The sequence below is a fragment of the Rhyacophila brunnea genome, unplaced genomic scaffold (genome assembly GCF_057557595.1).
Source record: "Rhyacophila brunnea isolate RB1 unplaced genomic scaffold, BYU_Rbru_1.0 scaffold_8, whole genome shotgun sequence".
In the NCBI taxonomy this organism is placed as follows: domain Eukaryota; kingdom Metazoa; phylum Arthropoda; class Insecta; order Trichoptera; family Rhyacophilidae; genus Rhyacophila; species Rhyacophila brunnea.
This window is the reverse complement of record NW_028233350.1, coordinates 15189503-15201228: the sequence shown is the minus strand read 5'-3', so window position 1 is coordinate 15201228 and position 11726 is coordinate 15189503. Positions and strand designations below refer to the sequence as shown.

General features: G+C 32.2%; 1 protein-coding gene across 26 annotated transcripts in view; it reads right to left on the bottom strand.

Moving 5' to 3' along the window:
• Positions 1 to 4717: 4717 nt before the first annotated feature.
• The window catches only part of LOC147063946 (bestrophin-4-like), a 106544-nt gene continuing 99535 nt past the window's right edge, over positions 4718 to 11726 (bottom strand). For 9 of the 26 annotated variants that reach the window (XM_085958756.1, XM_085958753.1, XM_085958758.1 and 6 more), the window contains 3 exons: positions 10770 to 10864; positions 7222 to 7440; positions 4852 to 5447 (listed from right to left, as the gene is read on the bottom strand). In XM_085958756.1, the coding sequence (XP_085814882.1) occupies positions 5170 to 5447; positions 7222 to 7440; positions 10770 to 10864 (592 nt within the window). In that variant the 3' untranslated portion in view covers positions 4852 to 5169. Of the gene's footprint in view, positions 5448 to 7221; positions 7459 to 10769; positions 10865 to 11726 lie in introns of all 26 variants that reach the window. The other 17 variants (XM_085958769.1, XM_085958772.1, XM_085958771.1 and 14 more) reach the window with 3 other exon arrangements.

The following is an 11726-nucleotide window of genomic DNA, read 5'->3' as shown; positions in this document are numbered from 1 at the left end:
CATGTGGTCCATAATATCTGGTCTACTAGTTAATATAAAAAGGTTGTGTCAAAGTTGTTTGTGTTAATAAATTTGCTCTGTGACTGATCTGACTCATATTTCATATTTATTTCATCAGGGCTGTCGAAGACATAAATCATAATATATATTTATAATTTTAAATTTTTATTTATAATATATATTATTTAAGTTTTGTGCATCTAATGCCGGGTCCACACTGGCAACAAGTTAATTTGCTGGCAACCTCGTTAGATTTTACGATGATTATTGTAAAATTTCTTAAGCAATTATGGTAAGTATCGTAAAATTTAATGAGGTTGCCAGCAACTTGTTGCCAGTGTGGAAATGGCTTAATATCCACTGTGGTTCACGTAGTGGCATGGACCTGGGGTTAGCTAATGCAGGAAGTCAACACCCATGATAGAATTTTTTCCAGTTTTGGTTGCATTATATTCCAAAACTCTTCTGTAAAAATCGTTTCCGAGTTTATAAATGGAAATTTCTCGGTGTACATAGTAAACAAACCTACGAATAAAAAAAGACAAAAAGGAACATACTGATTCATCGCAGTAAAATCTGGTAATCAAATTCGCCATTTTGAAAAGCGACGATTTTGCGTAAACAAATATCACGTGGTCTGTACGTGTGCGGCAAACTTCGAATGTGTTTGTAATTTTGTGCAAAGTGCGAATGTAATGTTTTCAAATAATTGATATGGATTAATTATACCATCGTATTATTTTCTCGAAATCATAAACATACTATAATAGTATTTGAGTATCAACCTATGTTCAATTTGAATTGGGTTATAATAATAATATACCCGTATATATATCAATAGTATGTTTGCTACAAAATCCACCCAAGTTATCAGTACGTACTTGCACAGGTTTGATTAAAAACCATGATGAAATTAACATTTAAAAAATATGAATGCTTAATATTATTTTGACAGCCCTGTTTTCTGATCGGCTTCATCTCGCAGGTGTTCATAAAATAATAATAATTCTCTGTGCGGCAGAAATTATCAGTAATAATAATAATATTTCTTGAAATAAAATCTCCGATGATTAGTGATTTTTGCGAAAAGATCGATTTAAATTGACGAGGTCCTTTTTATACTGAATTGATTTTTGCGAAAGGATCGATTTAAATTGAAGAGGTCCTTTTTATACTGAATTATATTTGAACGGCGGGCTCTTCAGCGGGCCCTTAATGCTCGCTGTGTCAAGCTAAAAAAATAACGTTTTACCCTGTTAATTCTTGGTGAAGCTATTATAACATTTCGAATTTAAAAAATGTGTAACCTATTTGTAAATAATCAGAACTGGGCACACATAATTTTTCATTAAAACGTATATATTTAAGGTATTTATTAATTTCAGTGATTTGAGAACACAGTTTTATTATTCTTGCAAAAATAGTCTTGTAATTCATTCCATATCGATATTTGACGTAAAAAATTAGCATTTTTGCACAGATATACGTGTATTTTCATCAACAATTAATTTATGAAACCGAGACTTCCGTAATTCGAGATAAGAATAAGACAAATTCGAACGCATAATTTTTAATTCGCCAGCTTTCGGGAATATCTGTGTAGGTATTTAGATATATGGTTATGAATATCTTATACAGAAAGCATAAAAGCATTTATTTTTATAGCCAATAGTACATTATCAATTAACTCTTTTGACTAGATTGCAACCAGATTTTTTGCTTTCACCGATCTCAATCCTATTCTTTCGTTCTTCCGGTGTTTTCGTCATTATTTTCAGAAGTCCACCTTTTTTCAAATTTTTCCATTTCGTAACAGCATCCCGGTGTACGTTTTGACTTAAATGCCTTTTTAAAAGATACAATCTCCATTCAATTCACTTCTTTCCAGACGTGACTTTTCCTTGCATATTCTATTTTTTTTACAATATTTTTGTGTGAGGACATATTTTGGTTGGTGTGCGCGCGCACACCTTACAGGGAACATTGATTATGTACCCTCATTAGTAAAGTTTATCTTCCTTGTTTATTCCAGAGCTTAATATCGTGTTTGGGTCTAACTTAGCTGTAAAATTATAATACATCCAATTGTGCCGCCATGTTTATCAGCATATCTGAGGAGTTTCACAGCTTTATTATATATAACCCATGTTGTTTGGATTGAAGAGTCTCTGATGACTTTTCCTACCCCATATTAAATAGCAGTCAGGCAAGGGCATGATTCTGTCCTGAAACAATCAGTGTGCACAGCACATCGGAGAGTTCTATTTGACAGGCATTAATGGACTTACTCTTACTTTATTGGGGATTTTCAGTTAATTTGAAGACTAAATATTGAAATAAATAAAGTTCAGGACATATTTTAAAAGATTTATTTATTTGAAACATTTGTTTTAATCACAGATTCATAACTACAATGAATATATTCATAAAAAAACAGATCAACTTTCACTTACAAGTAATGAGGAGTCATTTTGTTAATAGTGTACATTAATAACACAAATAAACAGTCATACAAGCACTTCTTATCGAAACTGATTTCAAAAATAAAATATTTGTATTTTGTTTAAGCGCATGTCAATCGATAATTTGATAATACTGAGTCATTATGGCTACATTACAAAATAAATAATGTTATCAAAAAATATACCTATATGTTGATTAATTAATAGTAATTAAGCAAGTGTATGTACTAAACCCTCGAGACGTTTCAATTTCATTGGACGAAGAATTTGGTTAGTATCTGGACGTGTATATGCGTGTCAGGTGATGTAGTCTAGCTTTGGATTGCCGACCCATCCAATTATGGAATGGCCGTACACACTCTGTACTGTTTATGATTGATTTTCCACCAATCGGGTTTCAACATCTGTGCTAGTAGATACATAATATGGAGATGTAATATAATTCCATTGGCCATTTTATTGAACACATTTACATTTTCTAACATTCATAGCTAACACGTCAGCTACCCGAATTGTTAGTTTTTCCATAAAAATGGGATCCGTGCATTCTGTTTCTGTAACACCTGATAAAGTCTAAAATATACTATATTATTATTGTTGTCCAATCAAATCGAGGCGACTGGGGTCCATTCAAGGCAGTAATAATTATTAAATTTAATTCATAATGAAACAGTAATGCATATTACGGTACATTACGTATTTATGAAAAATTAAAAATTTCCAATATCGAAACTACGAGATTTTCATATTTAAGACTACCTAATAAAAATATTATTATTCAATGATTATGTTAAAAAAATAAATATAAAACAAAATCTATAATAAATTTATAAAGCCATTATATTCTATAAAAAAATCTGCATGAAAACTACACCATTTAAGGAGGAATATCGATTTCCATATTATTATTTATCGTAAATCGTGTGTTGTGCATATTATATTTTGTATAAAAACATTCCATAGACAATAGTTGTATTTTTGTGACTTAATATATTAATGAGTAATCACACAGGTGAATTATTATGCATTTCGGACAAACCAATATAATTATATGAGAATTGAATAAAGCCTAGTCTAGACCAATACACGCATGCCCGCAAACCAACTTTTGTAGCCTTGCAAATGAATATAACTCAACGCACGCATCCACAAGCTTGACCACACTTGCTTGTCAGTGTATTTGCATCTGATTTCCATTAGTGGCGGACAAGAGTATAAACATTTAAGATGATTTTACACAAATGTGTTAACAGTTTTTATACAACATTTAAATGGATTCAAGTAGATATATGTTGATATGGAATAGGCTTAACAGTAATTGTCTTTTCATAATGGGAATCTCTAATATACATATTTATGTAAAATGAACATGCTTACAATTATTTTTCTTCTATAATGAGTATTTTTTAAACATTAGTCACGGAATTGAGAAAAAATATTAATGTTATTGAAATAGAAGAGGAAGCTTAAAAACATAGATGTTAAGACATAGTTACGTTAATAAAAGATAATCTAGACTACATAATAATCGATAATAGTATTGTTCTTGTGAGTCAATGGATGTCATATTATATCAAACTTTTTATGGTATATTTGAGAACAAAGAACGATAAGACAAAAACTTTTGCAAAAATATAATAATATTAAGTTCTGTGTTTAGAGTTATGTCTATTGAGAAAATAGATGGGTTGATAAATTTTATTTTAACTAACAATTTCATACATGATTTGCAGAGAAAATGAGGACATGAGTCAAATTTAAAAATTATTACACTTATACCAAACTACACGGCCTCTAGTTATACAACATATCGCAACAATGGTCTTGACTTCTATTAATTTATGGTACGATTTCGATTTACAAACCAATTTCTTTCGAAATACTTTTTATTTATTTTTGATAAAATACTGGATGCGTAAAATATAGTAGAACCTTGATATAACGGACCAAATACCAAATGTAAAAATTGTTAAAAACATTCTGTAAGTGCCCATACGCACTTGCGGCAGGCCGCCTCGCGGCTAGCCACGGCGGCCTGCCGCCTATCGTTTTTTGTATGCCGGCTAACCGCAGCGGCCTGCCGCATATTGCACTTTGCATACAAAAAACGATAGGCGGCCTGCCGCAAGTGCGTATAGGCACTTAATGTTATACGTGTTTAAATTCGTTTCACCGCTTGTAAACAATGTTATATGCATGATAATCACATCATACCTCTCGCACTCGAATTCAAGTCATAATGCCGTCCTACTTTTAGACTGAATGTAGCGTTTGCAACGCTGGCCGCTAATTCACACATCTGCAGAGCAGTTTAAGTTGATCCCAATGGAACACGCATTTCTATAAAATTTTAACAGAATAGTTTTAGATTTCCTAATTTTTTTTTTTTAAATTGAAACAGCATTTGTACGGAAATAAACACGGACATTTACGGCAAATTTTCTGGAACGTATCTCGGCCATAAAGCAAAGTGTCAGTGTATAATATAAAAAAATAATCTTGATAATAATACATATACATATTAATATTACTTTATGCTTGAATATCACTCCACTAAGTTTCATTAAGTTTGTTTAGTTTCAATAAAGTCACATGATGAAATAACCTAAAATATTTTATACACGATTAGTACTCATGTTAAGCAGCAGCATCACAAGATGTAATTAAATTAATCCCATGTATCACCGATCTGAAATATAGGTGAATATCATGAATCTTTGCCGGATGATCCTGACTTTCCGGGAACTTCCAGTTCGTCAGTCTGCTGTTTGGACTGCTTGGTCAGTTCCATTAGCAGAATTTCATTGTCCGCGAAACATTCGCCGCCGATACCTTGCTGGGCGCTGACGGACCGAGCCATCAATTTCTGCATTGTTTTCTCCTTGCGCTCCTTATCTCGGATAGTTTTTAGCCTATTAAATTCGTCCACGTGGGCGGGTGACTCTTCAGACGACGATACTACGCTAGCGGTGTCATCTTCGGGAACTGACAAAACAAAACAGTTATTAGACGGTAATCTATCGATCATAATAAATCTGGCATACAAAGTAACTAAGCTTAAAAATTATTGAAAACTGATTCACAATTAAATAAAGTGATATTTTAAAAATAGACCACCATACTTTTAAAAATTGTTTAAGAAAATTACACAAAATATTTTCACTAGTGATTCTTGAAATTGACAAATCGAATGGATCACCCTACTGATACTTTTTTCATAAAAAGATCATAATGGGTCTCCACAGAGTGGAGGTTTATATCAACAGATATTTGTTTTTACGAGAAATGGATGTTAGCCACTTGCTCAACCTATTAGGTCCATACTCTGACTCCAAACACAAATTGAAAAACTGTGTATTTGCTAGACCCAAGATTCGAACCTGAGACCCACGCCATTATAAGCTGATGCGTAAGCCACTCGGCCATCATGCGCATAAAATGTATATATATTTTTTTAAATTTGCAGTGTGATTGATTGCCAATTTTATTACAGGAAAAGTATTAGTTTGTTGTTTTGCATTATACTGAATATAGCTAATTATTTAGTATCCAATTCAGAATAGGTATAAATCAACATTTTTTTTTTATAAATGAACAATATGCAAAGTATACTCCCTGGTTTTAGGACTTATCTAAAAATGTTACAAACATGTTAGAGACAATAAAATGAACCCAGTACCACACTTAAACTAAAACATTTGTGAATGTAAATTAGTGAACCCCATAACACCTAGATTATTTGCCATGCACTGTGTATTTCATAATCATGTATATTCAATTCGTGAAAATCTGTAAATTCCAAATCGCACACTTTTTCATTTTACAGTAGAACCTCAATTATTCGGATAATGATAGATTATTAAAAAATCTATGTTAGTTACTTGTGGCATATCTTTTTTTTCATTCAAATATTTTTCAAAATTTTACCATTGATTTTATGTAATTTTTTATAATCATAAGAAATTTATGATAGTAGTGAAATCCGGATAATAGAAATTCTACTATATCAGACAGATAGTACAATAATTGTTAATCACAGTACACAAGACAATTAAATAAACATTAAAATCTATGATAATAAAAAATTACAAAATTGTCAACCATGCTTAGTTATTAAATTAGTTAAACTATTTAAAAATATTTTTATTAAAATGAAGCACGCTTACGTAAAAATATATTTTTATAGAATATTATAATCTGTTTTATGCGTTACCGACAAACTAAAGATTAAATTTGTTGACTTAAGAATGTTTCAACGTTTAAATGTTAAAAGAAGTAGAAAATGTGAGATTTCCGTCATTCGCAAGATTATAATTAACAATTACTATCAAAGCATTAAAAACACAGGTAGAATTATAGAAAACATTGAGAAAGGAAAAATGTCTAAGAGAGATGAGAGATACATGATAGAAAATTGTGTTATTGATTAATATTATTATATGCAGCGGCTATCGAAAAATTAAAAACACAATTTCAAACAGCATATTATTTTCAATAGTATAATTTGAACAAAATATAATTAGTTTTTTTGACAGACATTAAAAAAAATCAAATTCTGATTAATGAAAAAAACGTTACTTGAAATGAGAATAAATACCTCCATAACCCAAAGCTACCAATTAACCTTTAAATAATTATAAAACACATAAATTAGAAACGAGTACCGCTTATACATTTTCAAAAGTAATAAGCGATGCGAGGTTCAACATTATGTCGTGTGTGCGTCGATCATCGACATCGTCATCATGCCCCGCCTTACCTAGAGTCTGACTCACGGCTGCGCTCAACGGCGGGCCGATGTCACTGTCTAATCGCTCCCTCTGTCTGGAATCACCGGACTCCCCTCTCGTCTTAAGGGGGATCACTTCTCCCAGGGGGGACGACGGGGTGGGGGACGGAAAGGTCATACCGCCCCAATCGACCGGCGCAGACGACGACAAAATAGCAGTATTATTGTCGGACCTCACATGATTTAGGTCTAAAATTAAATCGGTACCTTTCAAAACATGGGAAAATGTGAGATCATTTTTTGTATAGATTTTATTCCTGTAAAAAATCTTCTTTTTCGATAAAACGGCGGCAAGCTTTTCAAAATAGAAGCATAATGAGAAACATTAATGATTCTTTAGCATTCAATGAAACCATGCGATTTTATCATGATATTCTGAACAAATAATGAATGCTATTACACCAGATTATATAAATTTAATAACACATGGTATGGGAAAATGTTTCACGCTTTGAAAAAAAGGCTTCAACTATAAGGTTAAATGATTTCAATAACCAAAATGCTACAAATTAATGTTCATTTAGCACCCATTGAATTATCAGATTAATAATATTATAATATGATTAGGTGTATTTTTATAACTTGCAAATATTTTTTATTTTAATATAAATCTTAATGTTGGTGTTGCAATGTTGGTGTTCTTTCATATGTGTTGCAACACTGACACTGTGTCGAAAGACGGCAAATATTTGCCACACAATGCATAATATGTCGCCCTCTTCACAATGGTGAGCATCATATGACCACGTACATTTGTGTGACTTGGGCCATTGTGAAATGTCAGCAATACATTTATAATCAGAAGATTAAAATTTGTCATCAAATTGTAAACAAATGTAACCAATAGGTGCATAATGAAGTTGTGAATAATAAAATCACCACAACCCTACCATAAACTTAATTACATATCAATCTAAATTTTATGATGAATGAAGGCATCCTCAGGTTAGTAGGTATGTGAAAGTCCAACTTACATTAAGATATAAACTATATTATCATGTAATAAATTTTAATAATATCTACACTAAATGAAGGACTTGATCTGAAACTCATATACTTAACAGTCATTTTGTTAAGGTGATACATCAGTGAAACGGCAAATAATTTTCAACTATAGGCGCGACGAAATTTTGGACTCGCTCGCATTCTGAGAGAGAACGTCGAGCTGGAAACACGTCACTTTGTTTCGTGATGGCGACGGGCGTATTAATTCTTAAATCGTGTAAAGATGACTAAAAACGTTACCATTTACTTTAAAAAGAAAACATGTCAATGAATATATTATTATTCTTACTAATAGAACAATAAACAGAACATAAAATGGACGTATGTTGGATTTATATGACAAATTATATTTTGTTTGGCTTGTGTCATTTGCACCCGCAATCCGCGCATCGCCTAGCCACGATCTTTTTAGACCATGCCTCAACTGAGGTACAGCCTTAATATTTAGCTATAAATTAATAAACGACTATAATGATTGACTGAACTGGAGTTTATGTGATTTTGCAAACAGTCCATAGAATTATTTCCTATTCATTAATTTGTATTGGTGTGTTATGTTTATAAAATTACATTCTCTATTGTGACTTCACTTTCAGTAATTTTGCTAAAAACAATTAAAATTATTTAGATCAAGTCCTACAAAACTATCTTACAAAATATGAGAAAATGACAAGCAATATCTCACTACACACATACAGTAATCCTTTGTTAACCGCGAATTTGAAAAAACACCTTATATATCCACATGGTTTGCAATTTTGATTTGAATCCACAATCAATTGATCACGTATTTGATAAATGACTGACATCAACATTAAATGCTTGCTGAAGAATTTAGGAAGACGTAATAATAGTCAAACATTATTCTTCCAATTACATAATACGAAGATTCAGCAAATTGTAGCGGTAGCGAGAAGTCTAGAGCGGGAGGGACTAGAACGACATACAGTCAAGCGATGTCGAGGTACTACATTCCCATGTTCAAGAGTTGTCAGAAGGGGATCATCGCAAATATTGTACAAGAATCCAGTAGAGAACTTTGAAAACCTGAAAGACGAACTAGTTATGGCCTACAAACTTGCTGACCACTACATCAATTGATCCGTAAACCAAAGGGAGTTTAAATGAGATGTGAGCTTTCGACATATTATTAATACCTTATAAGACAGCGCAGGGCAGTGTTGCCATCTTTTAAAAGTGGAATTATAGTACAGAGCCTCCAAAATTATAGTATTTGGGGGAAAAATATAGTATGCGTTGTCATCTGTTGAACATGTATAGGTTTTTTCTCAGAAAAAAATAACGGAGAATTTGACAAACTCCGAAAACCCTTTTTATTTAGGTACCACTTCCGACCAATTTATGCTTACCGAAGAATTCAAGAAATTTCATTAAACCAAAGTCAAGGGATTTATGGAAATATGGAAATTTTAGTACTTTTTACATATTTTTTCCGATATTAATAATTATAGTATTTTGGGCGTACTATACCTGTTTTATATCGTACATAGTACGCGGACCAAAACTATAGTACAAATACTATAATTATAGTACGGTTGGCAACACTGGCGCAGAGAGACACTTATCTACAAAACTAAATCAACCATACATTCTTAACTCTTTTACATGCCAATAAATAAACATTTTTCAATCAAATTTATTGAAAGTATGGAATCTCAAAGTGCGACCAATGTACGAACGCTTAACACAATCACTGCTGACCTGTTAATTAATATTTAATTACCCCATTTAAATATCATGTTAATTATATATAATGGCCAACTAATGCAAACGCGCCAGTCGCGTTGTCAGCACTAAATGAGTTTAGCAAAGAAATAGGGCAGGGTAATTTAAACTTAAACAAGTATATATTATTATTATGTATTATGATTAATTGGTCGGCGTAGTGGTTTTAAACGATATGCAGCCAATTAGGTATCGACTTGTCAGTATGGAGTGGTAATCACCCGATAAGATTTTATATTGGGATCACAGCAAAAAAATTAAGCCTCAATGGTTTTAAGCCACAATTTTTGTTAAATAGTCATCCCTCAAGACTACATAAATTTAGTATTATATTATGATTTGTATTTTTCAAAAAAATACTGCATTTTTTGTAATATTAAAAAGTAGTTTTGATACTTTTCCTCCAATATGATCTTTCAATATGACAACCCTAGTGACCAACTCTACATTTTAGTCTAAAATAACAAAGATCGATAAATATGAAAAATATTAATATAAAATTAAGTATTTAAAGAACTATATTACTTCTACAAAACAAAATGAAAGTTCTCCCTGTCCGTGAATATTCTTATGTCGGTGGCACTGTAGTATTGTGAACCGTGGATTTACCTAGCGGTGTTTTACACCAATGTGTCTCCGGCGGTTGGCGCGGGATTACTGTACTCAACTGTACATACTCACAATCACACATCTACAATACAATCAAATTCAATCAAAGAAATACCCATGCAAGTAAAAGAAATATAAGACTTAAATGGTATTCTTACTAGGCTCGTGTGACACAGTCCTCGAATAGGCACTGAGAGGTACATTTACCGGGGCACTGGGGGGAGGTGGACCAAATACGCTTGCGGCGGTCGGTCTGAGAACAAAATCATGATTCTTAGAAAATCACAACCAAAATATCGTCGCCGTAGATGTCAAGGGAGCCAGTCCACAAAATCATATTGCTGAGAAACAGGCACTCAAAGATTTTGTGTAAAAAAGAAAAGTCACATTTTTTTATTGAACTTTTCAACATAGAATATACTTTGTGGTGTAATCTTTTTATTATTTTGTACAAATAACTAAAAAAAATAGTATCTTAGAAGTTATGTGTGTTATATCTCTTGACCACTGAATATTGAAATGTACAAAAAATGTAGTCAAAAGAATTTTGTGGCTTAAATCCATTGACCACTGCATCTTTGATGATTTTAAAATGCTTTTACACATTTTCGGCAAATTTGTGGCTTGGCTCCCTTGACATCTACGGCGACGATATACAGGTACATTGATAAATATAATAATATGTACAATTTTTAGCAGCACTTTCGGATTATGATTTAGTACCTATGTAAAAAGTAAAAAAAAACAATTTACCTTTCCTCTATGAGGTGGAGGTTGTTAAAAACGTTGTGAAAAAATGGATGTTAAGCACTTGCTCAACTTATTACGTCATCCATACTCTGACTCCAAACACCATCTCCGGAAACTTGTACATATGCAATTCACCGTATCACACTTCACCGTGAAATGTTGTATCGGAAATGTATGGCCGTATATTAAAGACTGTACAACCTCTTTGGGTCGTATAGTACTGACATAAATAAAACACGGTTCTTGTCAGTTTACACTTTACAGGAAGCTAGCAGCAATCATAGCCGATATACTGGATTATATGTTAATTTAGGTTAGGTTTTCATTCTTGAATTTATGAATTTTGCCTAAATCAGCCATGAAAA